Genomic DNA, 14006 nt, shown 5'->3' on the forward strand with positions numbered 1-14006 from the left:
ATGCCCCATGCTCTGGTTAGGTATAACCTCTCCATTATAAAATATCTTTAAGTGTATTGGCAAGGAGCCCTGCCTAATTACACAACAGAGAGCTAATAGATTTTGTGAGTGCAATGCTCGGTTGGCATAGCACTGCAGATACTATTATGTTTGGGGCATTACATTTTTTTTGTCTAGACTCTACCCAGGTGTGTATACTCGGAGAGACTGAGGGAACTGAACCTTTTCACCCTGGAACAGAGGAGACTACGTGGGGACTTGATCCAAGTCTTCAAAATCATGAAAGGCATCGACCACATCAAACCAGAGGAGCTTTTCCAGATCAGCAGGGACACACGCACCCGGGGACACAAATGGAAATTGGGCTTCAAGGCATTCAAAACAGAAAACAGGAGACACTTCTTTACACAGAGAGTCGTCACAATCTGGAACAAACTACCCAGTGATGTGGTTGAAGCTGAAGGTTTGGGAACATTTAAAAATAGACTGGATAGGATCCTTGAATCACTCAGTTATTAATGGACCCCAAACGAGCACGATGGGTCGAATGGCCTCCTCTCATTTGTAAACTTTCTTATGTTCTTATGTATATATAGGTTTAAGTATATTTAGGTTGTGTATTGATTACTTATTACCAGATTATTCTCTGCTGTTTATTCTAGCTCTGATGTACAGTAGAATCCAGACTCAAATGGTCTCGTTTTCAGTTCAAACCGATGAAAGGCTGTTTCTTCAATGTCTGTTTGCTGCTTCCACCCCTGGGGTTACCTGAAATCCCAGTCCCAGGGCTGTAGACTACAATCCAGAAAAAAGGCTGCGTCTTCCTACAGACAAGGTTCTTGCGTCTATTAATAGAACTAGGTCAGTCTCTCAAACCTAAATACTTTTAACTTTAAAAGGAAGGATGGGTGCACTGCAATGGTAGTTTAATCAAATTCAAGAAATAAAAAACAATAGCAATTGGTTCATTATAGTCATTGATATCAATTATAATTCAGGTGCTAATACAACAAAATTGAGATATATTTCCTAATAATTAGGCATGGCATACAATACATACATCTTTCCATGTGTCACTATGAAACCAAATCTACTTGCTCAAAATTATATGTATATTGTGGTGCACATGTGCTAGTCTTTGATGTTAAAAAGTTAGATAAATTCATATTTAAATAGTGTTGTATTGTTATATATGTATTGTTAATATATTTTAACTTTTATAACAGATGCTTCCAGAGCTTATACATATTCAGGATGTGGTTTTGGCTTTAGCTCCATTGATTTCTCCTTAGAAACAGTTTTAATTCATTTTATATGGACACATGGGAAGGATTTAGTTGAGGTGACTTTTCTCAAGGTAGCTCAAAGATACAAGCAGAGATTCAGCCCTGTGTAGAGAGCAGTTGAAGTGAATGGAAATGAAGGCCAGTACAGCTAGACTGTATGAAGGAAATTAGGAAATATAAAGACAGCAGTTGGAAGAAGTAACAGTAATATCTCGGGTAGCAGAGAGTTTTAACATTGTTACATACAATTTTCTTACATTACAAGCTCCTTTTGGGCTTAAACGAATATGAATAGAAACAACTTAAAAATGATGAAACCAAAAGAGTAGCAAGTGTGTTAAGATAGACTCAAAAGTGCAGACTGTCTCATTATGAATGATGCAAGAACATCCCACAGTCTGGGCGCATAGCAGTAAAACATGCAAAAAGGACAATGTTAAGTATTGATTGTGCGAGAGGTGAGTGTGCACTGAGATAGACTGGAACTCAACCATTCAGGGCTTTGAATACCAGTAAAATGATTGGTCTGAAACTCACCATTAATTAACATATTGAGGAATAAATACCCCTTAAAATTATGCCATGTCCCCAGTTTCAAGGTCTAGTTGCAGAAATTAGATTGATAGTCGGCCTGGTGTGGTTAATAGTAATACACATTCAATAGTTTGCCGTCTCATGTACTTATGTTCTTATGTTATGTATTCTCACACAGCTGTTTTAAGCATGAACAATAGAAGTCACATAAGATGAAAAACTTGTAAACAGCAAGTACAAAAAAGACAGAAAACATACTTAAAAGGCAGTTGTATATATGTTATATTGCAGACGTGACTTTAGTTCTGTAAGGCTCCATTTCAAGAACATACTGTGACAACTGGACTCTTTAGCTCAGCTCAGTGAAGTTGCCCACCACACACACACACTTTTAAGAGAAATAATGAATTACATATAAAATTTGTTTGTTACATTTGTGCCATTGAAAAAACATTTGTGGTATTATGGTTTTGAAGATATTCAAGTTGATTTATATTCGGCAAGTGATATCACTCAGACCCCCCAACAGAAACGTCTCTTTTGTTAGTTTTACGTTTGTGCCAGTGAAAACAAGGTTTAAACTATTATGGCATTAACTTATGTACTTTCCTTACAAAGTATAATTGCAGTCATTTTGCATGTTTTCTGTGGATTGAAACATTAATGATTATGTCATTACACAATAAATACATTAATAAATCACATGTGTTCATTATTAATAAACATTATTAAGATTTTTGTATTTATTTTTCTTTTAGATTTTACAACAGGTTCATATAATGTATTCCAAATAAAGATTATCAATTGAATGCATTTTAACATCTGAAGCATTAACATTTGAATTTTCACATAAAAGCATTTACTAATGTTTTCCGCAGTATTTCTTATACTTAATCACTGTACATACGAGCAAAGTTAACATTATAAAAGTGATGCTGGCCAAGATTTCCCATTTAGTTTCTTATAAAACTTAGCCTATTGGTTTCATATCTCCTCTTTAGAGGGCTCTGCATTTTTTTGGAACTTGGCTTTTGATTATGTCTCCATGAGTGATGAATGGCTTAATGTGGTTTAATTGATTGTTCAGTTATCCTACCCCCACCACCCCGTAGCTGCAATATTATAGAAACCCTGTTGGTGCCATCCCAAGATTTTCAGTGGCCCCATCTGGCCACCCCTAAGAAAAAATTCTGGGGGCGCCACTGGTTATGTAATGGGTTGGTTGTGGGTATAAGTGTATGGATTTTATTTTTGGTTGGTGGTGGGGCTCTTAGAGTTAATTGATCTATTGCATTGCTATTTTTGAGCCCTTGTCTCCCCGTGAGAACGACTGCAGTTGTGGCTGTTGCTGGGCAACTAAACCCAGATTGCAGCCCCACATCTGACTTGCAGTGCAGGCTTAAAAGGAGGTAAAGCCTGATATCAACAGGACAGAGAGGGGAGGCAAGCAGCAAGGAGATTAAGAGGATTGGTGCTGCCAGACCTGGTGAAAGAAGGAAGAATGAATGAATGAATGAATGAATGAATGAATGAAAGAGACTATTGCGAGTTTTGCACAGTGCTTGGTGGAGGAACTAAGCTAAGTGCTAAGTGGAGACTAATTTATTTCCTTACTCTGGTTGATTACATCTGGGTTTTAGCTTCCTTTGGTTTTGTTATAATGTCTGTTATATACATTAGATGAGTGTGCAATAAGATTGTAGTAGACTTTTGCCCTTTGTGTTGCAGAGGTTCATGAACTGTCATAAAAGAATACAATCATTTTTCTACCTACCTGTGGATGCTCCAGTATCCGCACAAGGGATCGTCTGTGTGGGGAACCTGTAGGGCGAGGATCGAGTTTCCCATCCTCACTTAAACAAGGGGTGGCGTAGTCAGTTGAGGTATAGGGTCACTCTTGCCCGTGACATTTATTGACAAAGTTTTTGGTATTGATAGGTAAATACTACGTTACTTATTTCTTGTCAGACTCCCTTATCCAGGGTGACTTACAGGTTACACCAGCTTTACTAAATTGCAGTATTACAATTCAATACAAAATTCAAATTAAGTATAAATAAAAAGTACAATTTGTACTGCAGTACAGAATCACTCTATCCTGCCAAACGTTCCTGGTAGTTTAACACCATTCAACTTTTGTGTAGAGCACAACATGAGGGTATAGATTGACTCCACTTGACTTGTCATCCTACCACATTAAATCATTGCAAAAAGCAATGATATCTCTAATTGTGAATTTCTACACTGCAGTGTAGACTTGTTGATGTTTAGTATATATTAGTAAAATATTAGTGTATTAGGTAGGTTGACCCTCACCTACCTCTGTCTCGCCTGCACTGCACCGAGTTACCTTCAGACCCTCGTCTTACCATACATCCCCTCCAGACCGCTGCGGTCTTCAGGTGCCAGAAGATTAACTCTACCTCCTCTCCACTCTCCTTCCTCCAGAGCCGCTCCTTTTCATCCCTGGCCCCTAAATGGTGGAACGACCTTCCCACCGAAGTCAAAATAGCAGAGTCTCTGACCTCCTTCCGGCGCTTACTCAAGGCACATCTGCTCAGATAGCAGTTTGTATTGCACTTATGTTGTAAGTCGCCCTGGATAAGGGCGTCTGCCAAGAAATACAAATAATATTATAATAATAATAATAATAATAATAATAATAATAATAATAATAATAAATTACAAATATCCCAACTACCCTACTGCAGTGTATCAAAGAGTCTTCTAGGACTGTACACGCAATAAAAGAATTTCATTGTTATCTTTAAAGCTAGAAGGACTGAAACATTGGTTTCTCTGGCACAAATGAAAGAGTCAGTTTTGGTTGGTTCTGTTGTGCAGAGGGGCTCACTGACATTACTTGCCTAAAAAGATCATCGTCAATACATTTAAAACCATAACAGCTGATCTATTGGTTTCATCTGTACAAACATAGCTCAAATGAAAGAGATTTGTTTGGTTTAATTCTGTTGTGGTGTAGGAGGTGGACTTCTGGGGGATCATGTAGTGCCATTCCAGGTGGCCATTTTGTGCCCCTCCTAGCACTGCTCCATACTCAGCTGAACATTGAACAAATGTTTTAACAAATAATATAAAACAAAACAAAACAAGAAAAAACATGTAACCTAAAGACTTGAAGGACTCAGTAAAATACAATATGAAGGATGGGGCTGTAGAAGAGGAGAACTGAAAAGACAATCGTTGCTCTTGGCAGAAGTCAGTGCCAGCAAGCGTGAGTCCGTGGATTCAGACAATAATGAGGGAGATCAGGAGAGATAGAATGACCCAAGCTCCCAGCACTTGTCCTCTGGCTCTGATTACAGTGCATAAGTTCTTTCCTTTATGTGATTTATGACCTACTTTTTGACACTTGCATTACAGTGCATTATACAACCAGGAGAAAAGTATTTAGTCTGCACAAGTTGCACACCACCTTATCTAAGAAGGTCACACAAAATATGAACCGTCTTATTTTGAATTAAGTTCTAAATCTATTGTCTTGAAGGGAAGATACATTCATCAGATTTCCAGAATGGACTAAAACCTGACCTAGCCAGTCTGGCCAATCGGTCCCTATTGAAGTATTCCAGACTTCATTCTGACTTTAATATCACTTTAATTTAGTTTAACCATTGCTTGTACTTAAAACATCAACATATAACTTGATAGTTTCATAACTGAATTAGTGTAGCTCTGTTATATAGTAAGTGCATGTTGTGAAAGCACTTGCTATGAATGAAAGAAATCCCAGTGAATGTAATACAAATGCATGATTAAAATACACAGTGTAATACAGTAATAGAAATAATAACAAACATACTTTGAAGTATTATAACTACAGATTTTCACCATTTGAATATTATGGTACAATTATATTTGGCATGTGCATGAAATTAAGATTATAGTGTGTACCGTAATTGAATTATACAACCATGAACAGAGACGGCTGCTCAGACCAAACTCCTCATAACAGCAACAGCTGCTTTAAAGAGAAACTGGCACAGTTCCTCAAATTATGGTTTTATGTTTCTTTACCTCTTACTGTTGTGTGTAAGTAAGATGTATACCACTCTTCCAGGTTGATTGTATCATATAACAACTTTATAAACTTAAATAACTTACCAAATAATGGCAGATGTCAAAAGCCAGCATGTGTGCTCCTCCGGGGTTTCAGGATGTGTTGTTTCATAACTTCCTGTATAGTGAAAAAAACTACAAAATCACCAGATTTGTCATCACCGTGGCAACTCGTATTATCATCAAGTCAACCGTGTGTTAATATTTCTTACTTTATATTATTACTCCTTGATGGTAATTATAGTTTCCATAGACAACATGCAGTGTTGCTGTGTCCACGGCTGCTTGAACAACTGTGCAGACAGAATTTGTCTTCTCTCCTGTCCAACAACAGAGGAGATTAACCAGAAATATGTTTTTTCCCAGCTATGGGCAGCAACAATGATGGAAATTTAGGAGAGAATAAACAGAGCAATGCTTACTTCATTTTCAAGACAAGAAGGAACCTCTGAGACCAAATTCTGATTGTGAAATATAATTGGCAACATTTTATTTTATAATAAATAAAAGTTTAAAACTCACATGAAGAATTCAGACTCCAGTCCTGGGGGGCTGCAGTGTCTGCTTGGTTTCATTCCAGTCCACCTCTAGCCTCCTTATTTGGACTAATTCAACAATTAACTGGATGAATTTAACACTTCTCTCCAGTTTCTGAAATGTTCTATTCATTCAATGTTTTGAATAATCAACAAATTGTAAGTTATCGGCTATGATGATCAAATATGACAGTTTTAGATAAGCCTACCTGAGTAAAGAATTCAATAATTAAGTAATTGGGAACGCATGTTGAAACAAAAAACAGCAGACACTGCGCCCCCCAAAGGACTGGAGTCTGACACCCCTATCATAGGGTGATCATTTATGAGTCAAAGACATGTCTAGGACACAACATTTAGCACCAAGAATCTAATTAATAAAAGTTTAATTAAAGGTTCAATAATCCTGAGCTGTTCAGAGCTCATCTGAAATGGAGACAGAAGGCTAAGTAGGTGCCGAGGAACAGACTGGAGAAGCATGGCGCTACAAGCAGAACGCATTGGAAGTTTTTACATTTGAGACCACTGGAGCAGAGCCTGTTCAATCTGGGAAGAAAATGCAATGCATTTACAAGCTTGCCTGACAAAGCTGAATTATTATTCATGACCAAACCTTCTACTGTTTATCACTGGAGTACAATACCCAAGTACCCTTGTTAATGATCCTCAGTTTCCAGGAGAGTGATATTCACTGACAGCTGTATTTTTGTGTATTGTCCGTAGCAACTCAAGGCAGCTGTGTGGCAGATACTCTCCCGGTTACAGCACCACCCCCCCGACTGCTTTATATCCAAGACAGGCACAATAACTAAGGAGAGACATCCCACAAACACATGCTGTCCTTTCCCAATACTGACACCAGTCATTTACTCCCAGGGTCAGGAAAATGGGATAATCCGATTGAAACTGACATAAGAAGGACAACCATCTGGCATCTTACCAGCATGCAAATGTTCAGTTTCAATGAATGAAGACATATAATGGTTATATAGCAGCATAATCATAATACAATGATAACTAAAATACAATTGCCCTGAGCAGAGGATGCAGAGTTTTCCTTTGGCATGGACAGGGATTACAGTAAAAATAGAAGGTAAAAATGTATTTTCTGGCCAAAATATTTAGTATTCTTGAAAACTATATACTGTAGCTTCCAGATATATTAATAAGTGAAATAATAAAGTGTACCTAGGCAAGACAAGACAATGCACAAATACACAAGTATTTTCCAACAAATACATAAACATTTGGGGGAAAATATCACTATCAATCTATTTCCAAATTCACAAAACGCACACGATGTCCCTGCCAAGGGAGATGTAGTCATTAAATACAAATAGGCAGTCACATGGAAGTATGAAAAAACTTGCAATAAAATTTATTGTAACTCACAATCATTGTTTGACTCATACAACTGCAACATTTTACTAGAACAGTATATCAATACAGCTGCACATATTTACAGTCTTCTATATAACAAAATAGCAATATTATTCTGCTGGATAGTTTTCTCAACATTTTAGTAACAACCCCCCCCAGCCCATTTCTGACAGTCTATGCTCTTTGCATCTACAATAAAGCAATCGAAAGCAATGTGCCTTTTTAAATATTCTACCAGCTGCTCCCTTTATAACATAGTAACATTCTCAGACACCCTTTTTTTTTGTTTGTTACATTTTTCTTGAGTGATAAAGTGCATTACAGGAAGGTGTGTACATCCAGAGGGGAGGAAAAAAAAAAAAAAAAAACTAAGAGAAAAGGAAGGGCCAGTTTCTGTTTGCAGCTGAAAGAACTGAATACTGTACATAAAATAGTTTTGAGAACAAAATATATATCTTTAAAGACTGATGTGCACTAGATAAGCAGATATTGTATTTTATAGCAGCTAAGAAAATGTTATTTTTAACGTGAAAGTCACTATTAGACACTGCGGCCTCACAAAACTAGATGTGAATAGATTTATTTTTCCATTTCTGTGTCATTTTAGGAAAAAGTGCTAAGCATTGAGCGTGTGATTTCATCTAAGAGAGAAGCATCTCAGTGGGATGGAGTTACAGAAACACAGTTAGCGCAATAAAGAACCTAGTCACACCTAAAATCACAAACACCAAAATCACAGTTCAATTGTGTGTGCTGAATGGAAAGGATGACATCACCCTTTATTGTGTACTAGTCAGCATTACAGTAGGAAATGTGAAAATAACAGCTGGAAGTGACAAGGAAGCGAAGAAGCATTTTTAAATATTCTGAAAATGTCATTATGAAATGATCCAAACAAATTATTATTATTATTATTATTATTATTATTATTATTATTATTATCATTATTATTATTATTATTATTATTAAGTCCTGGTGTAACTCAATGCACAAGTCTTAAACTGTAAATTCAGTTAAAGTTTACCACCAATAGCTTCTCTTCGATTGACTCAAACAGCTACATTGTGAACCAAGCCAGTCGATGTATCAGGATAATACTGCCCAGTAACTTTGTATAATTAGGTTTACCAAAAGCAAATGCTGAAGAAATGTTCTGTAAAAAAACAACAATACAAACATGAATGGCCACAGAAACTGCACTTAAGAGCAAGATGGGAAGTAAGTTTTCTATTTAAAGGCAATCGTTGAAAGTAAGGGAAGAAGTAACAAAAAAAAGTGGCCAGATTTTACAAAGCTGGTAAAGGATTTACTAATAAGTAAATGCTGTATGTATGTTAATTGGAAGAAATGGCAAATATCTTCACACTCAAAATGGTTGTAAAAAGCCCCCATAAATTATCCTAATTTGAAAAACTGCTAAATGCAATAAATTAATTCAAACTGCTGGTCTTACTCATGAGAAAATCATTCAGCAAACTCTGGAGAATCAGGCCCAAAGTGTTATCTAGTCATATGATCGTACAGAGCGACGTAGAAGATTGCTGGCTTTGAACAACAAAAACAAGAGAGATCAATAGAGTTACTTTGTCTCTGCATACTGAATGGGAGGCTGCAGGGAACAAAAATCCATACATTAAAAAAAAAGTCAATAAATCAGTGCTTCATTACTTTGAAACGCTCACTTCAATAATTCATCCGGCGTGTCTAATGGAGGACAGGAATTGTAGAAATGCTTTCAGATCTACTAGCAGTCCTACTCATGGTGCCCCGAGTTTCCCCACAGACTCCACAAGAGGACAGGAGGAATGACCTCTGTTACATGCACCCGACATTGAATAACACATAACAGGTGAACTGAATGTGAAGTATGAAACAATAAACATAACACATGAGAAACTTGCAGAATTTTGCTAGAACAATATAATAATAGTAATAATAATAATAATGAACTGAGATGGACCATTCGTCTCCAAAATTTGATTCCGTCAAATAACTAAAATGAAGCACCAAGATCAAAGCTAGCTGTTCTCTTCTACAATGCGTCTCGGTTGACAAAGGCAAGGGATTAAAAGTACAAGGTGCCTTCAATGTCATCCACCTCGCGGAATCGCAAACGTCACCCGCAGTGAAGCGCGACTGCAGTTCATGTGCCAGGACCCCCCCCCCCCGCACCCCGTCTGTGTTTAAAGCAGGGCCCAGCCATCACTGCTGTTACTGCCTCGCAGGAGAATAAATGCAGAGAGACAGGGTTATGACAGAGCTGTCCACTAGACACAAAAGCTCTTTTGAATTACTGAGCGGGCTCCGAATGCACTAACTTTGAAGGTTTTCTGCTGGGTTTCTTGGTCACAACAGAAGAAACACAATATACCTACAAATCTGACCATTCAGTTAAATCTCGGACATGTATAAATATAGATACATAATAAAAATACATAATCTCTAAACAGGTAATTATACTACCAAGCACACAGATTTATTCCAATGACTATAATAAATGGAAAACAATGATATAAGCTTTGGTTTGAGTATTCCACATTCCCCATACATTCTACAATCAGTATATTTCTACTACTCTACTTTTATTCCCTTACTATTAGCAAGGAGATCTCTCTTGTGAGTACAGATCATTGCAGGTTAGACACAGGCTGCTTATTGGCTGCTGAGTGCTATAAACATGTGACACTGACATTTAAGAAACCCCATTGGGGCAGGTACAAAGAATAAATAAAATATCCAATTGTTCTGTTCTATTAGATCTTTCTAATATGGTGTGTGGTAGGGGGAGGGGTATTTATATTTTTGATACATGAAACAACAAACGTATGAAACAAAAAAAACACTCCTCTTTCAAGTATCTTTTTAACCTTAACTGCTCACCACACAAAAAAACATTTTCAAAATGCATTTCAAAGACCCCTACCCCAGCTTATTTGTGGTTTGAATTAGGACTGGTTTCAGAAAGAAAATAATGCTTAGCTTCATCTGTTATAAATACACTGTAACAGTGGAAATACATTCACAGAAGGAGAGAATGTAAAGATGGCTCTGGAGTATCAAACAACCAACTAAATGAGAATGCAAATGTGTCTTTAAGGAGTATAATTCAACCTTTAGCTCCTCCAGCACCAGGCATTTTGCTAAGTAAATGAACCTGTTTTAGGTGTTAACAGCAGACAGAAAAGCACTTTAACGATCTTAGTTTCCATCTTCGTCAGGCTGTTGTATATCACAATTGCATCTCAATGAATTACCCTTGTGCTGTTCACCATCAGACTTACTGGCTGATTAATTTGTGTATGAGGGCATAGCCTGTGTAGCCTTCTGTCATTTTTAAACATTTCTGTGAGGCTGCATATGGTCTGAGTGTAGGAGTATCAGCAAGGAAGATGCATATTACCTTGGCTGTTCTTTCATGGGCTTGCCTTCAATTGTCACAATTTTACCCATCCTAGACTTTTGTAATACTTGATTTACACAAAGACATCTGATGTTATTTTCGCCAGGAATACCACACTAGCAGTATCTTCCTCATAAGCACTTTGTTTGCTTCAGTCTTTTTCCAAACTAAGCGTTTCCTTTCGATGTTTATTACAATTACTCAGGTGATATTAAAAGCCCCTGAATAACACACTCTCCAACTGTAAACTGCATCTTTGGTGACAATATACAGACAAACAATTAAACAAAAGCAAAAAAACTAAAGGACAGAGTGACACTAAAATTGTTTTTCATCATCTATACAAAAACAAAAAATGTCAACAGATGATTTTAACATACAATAATAGTATGCAACCTACCAATTTACACTTGGATCACGTATACAAGATTTTTCTTTATTAGTTTAGAAAAATAAATTTGCACATTACTAAAATAAATTTAATCTAAGATCTCTGTATCCTACATATGATTTATAATATAAAGAAATCAGCCATTTCTGTAATATTCTGCTCTTTAGAGTAGTTTTGAAACTGCCACACATAAAATATATTTTCCATTAAATCTTGAACTGGTACCAGTAGTGCTGCATAAACAAGACATCTGATGTCTGTTAAAAACCTTATTTTTATAGAACCTACTGATGCAGTGAAAATATATGAAGCACTGCTAAATTTAATATGGCTAAAGAACAAAGACTTCTTTCATTTTGTGACAGAATTTGATGTTATCATGCAAAATTAAAAAAATGTTCACTTCTCTACTTCAGTCAAAACTTCATTATAAAAAAGTTGACCAAACATTGACCAAACTGCACTGAAATCTATATCCAATCATAAATTGCACCACGACTGTCGAACAACCAACTACAATATCAGTTGCAACAATCCCTAGCCATTTTTAGATTTTTTTGTCATTTTAGAAATCACGGCAAAGATTTATTTTTTTTGATGTTGTTTTTTTTCCGCTGGTGACTGGATATCCTTTCATGTTGTCGAGTGCCTTGAAACAGATAAAGGCAATTTTACACACATCACAAGTTATGATTATGTGTCCCAGAAAAAACATTTCTGTAATAAATCTGAGCATAGATGAACATAATTTCGGGAAAACAACAACAACAACAACAACAACAAATCAAGTTAAACATAACACATAGCAGAGATGTCCTGAAGAAGTCAAATGAAACAATTTGATTTGGTTTAAACATTTGGCCTATTTCCATCACTGTGGACGAAATATACATAACCCTGCACTCAACGGTTTCTCTGGGAATCAGACTTCAGATGTTTTGTGGGGGGCCCAAATCAAGATGACACACCTCTTTAAGAGCAGTCATTTTCTTACCCGAACTCTTCACTGATGGCTTTCAGGGCACCAGAAGTGGCCGTTAAATGTTCTCTATTTCAACGAACGTCCCTCGCACTGCGTCTGAGTCACATGATCAGTAAAGGCTTTTATAATGCTCCAAATCAAGGAAAGACTTTACTGGGATACAACTCTTCTTTGCACAAATCACAAAATATCTTGTGATTTCACAGAGTAGAAGAGGAATAAGATGTTTATTCTTCCATTGATGCCCGCAGATGTTTTTTTCGATGCCAATTGTTTGTACGTATTTGCTGTTCATCTTCTTTTTTTTTCTTCTTTCCCTAACAATGTTTGTTAGCTCAAATGTGCAGGGACTGCCCAATGAAGAACATAGGATTATGATAGTGGTGACAATGAAACTGTAGTGTTTTTTGCAGACTCCCTGCAGAACACAAGGAAGAATTGTATGTATATAGGGCCCACAAGGTAACATTTTCTTCATGCTTTTTCACCTCTGAAAAAAGCAGACTGTCAAATCCAAAATTCGATGATCCTTTGATAACAGTGAATAGAAATGATTTAAAGTCTTAAAAACAGTGACGAAAAAACCTTCTTGCTCCTTCTGAATATCAATGCAAAACTGCATGAATTTTTTTTATAATAATGCAAGTCATAAAAGCCTGCCAGAATGATCTCTATTCCATGTTTCTGTTTGTTTTGTTTTAGTTTTTTGACACTCAAAGCATATTACTCTACACAGATTCTTACTGAAAGTCTTGGCAGTGATATCTCATAAGAAAGCAAAATGTTGCTGATTTCCATGGAAAAAAAGCCAAAGGAGGAGAAGCAGGAAACAATATACACAGCTTAAATAGTGACTGATTCCAAGGACAAAAAAGGAGTGTGAAAAAATAAAACACAAGCAGTTTTTTCCTTTGCTTTTTCTATCTAGCTTAACAAAACGTACGAACAAAACTAAACTAAAGAAAAATCAGGCATGGATTAAAGTCATGTGCAAATTCCCATGAGGAGAAAAAGTACTTTGTTTTGCTGATGAGGCCATGTTGAAGGAAAGAGTAAACGGCTGTTGCTATTGCTTTTCATGGCCGTCCCTATTCGGAGTGCACTCCAAGTCTGTCAGGTTCAGGTCTCTCTCTGTGTTTATGTATCTTCTCTGGTAAAGGACGGCGGCTCTGGCTCACGGACGCCTCGCCTCGGCCCGTTCAGGATTTGACCTCCTCACAGTCCTGGTCTGTCGAGAGGTCCACGTCTGAGAGTCCGACCTCCACAGCCATAATCAACGAGGTGTCCGAGTCGCTGCTCACTGCCGGCTCCTGGTCATCTGCGGGGAGGACGAGATACTGTTACATCACTCTGCATGAACTTTGACCTCTTACACCTCAGCAGGAGCTGCACAGGGAGTACAACAAGGAGAACTCAA

At 37.0% G+C, this 14006-nt stretch overlaps 1 protein-coding gene and 1 long non-coding RNA gene across 3 annotated transcripts in view; both read right to left on the minus strand.

Moving 5' to 3' along the window:
* Positions 1–2078: 2078 nt before the first annotated feature.
* LOC136764380 (uncharacterized) lies at positions 2079–6003 on the minus strand. 2 transcript variants are annotated; one of them, XR_010821183.1, is made up of 4 exons: positions 5946–6003; positions 4141–4431; positions 3595–3673; positions 2079–3303 (listed from the first exon to the last, which is right to left on the minus strand). It is a non-coding gene; the product is annotated as an uncharacterized LOC136764380 (long non-coding RNA). The 2 variants fall into 2 exon arrangements; XR_010821182.1 differs by having other exon boundaries at positions 3595–4431.
* A 1784-nt stretch (positions 6004–7787) lies between these two features.
* rnf150a (ring finger protein 150a) overlaps positions 7788–14006 on the minus strand; it is an 82739-nt gene continuing 76520 nt past the window's right edge. Inside the window, exon 7 of the mRNA XM_066718389.1 lies at positions 7788–13907. Within this exon, the coding sequence (XP_066574486.1) occupies positions 13789–13907 (119 nt within the window). The 3' untranslated portion in view covers positions 7788–13788. The remainder of the gene's footprint in view (positions 13908–14006) is intronic.

The sequence above is a fragment of the Amia ocellicauda genome, chromosome 12 (assembly GCF_036373705.1).
Source record: "Amia ocellicauda isolate fAmiCal2 chromosome 12, fAmiCal2.hap1, whole genome shotgun sequence".
Classification (NCBI taxonomy): domain Eukaryota; kingdom Metazoa; phylum Chordata; class Actinopteri; order Amiiformes; family Amiidae; genus Amia; species Amia ocellicauda.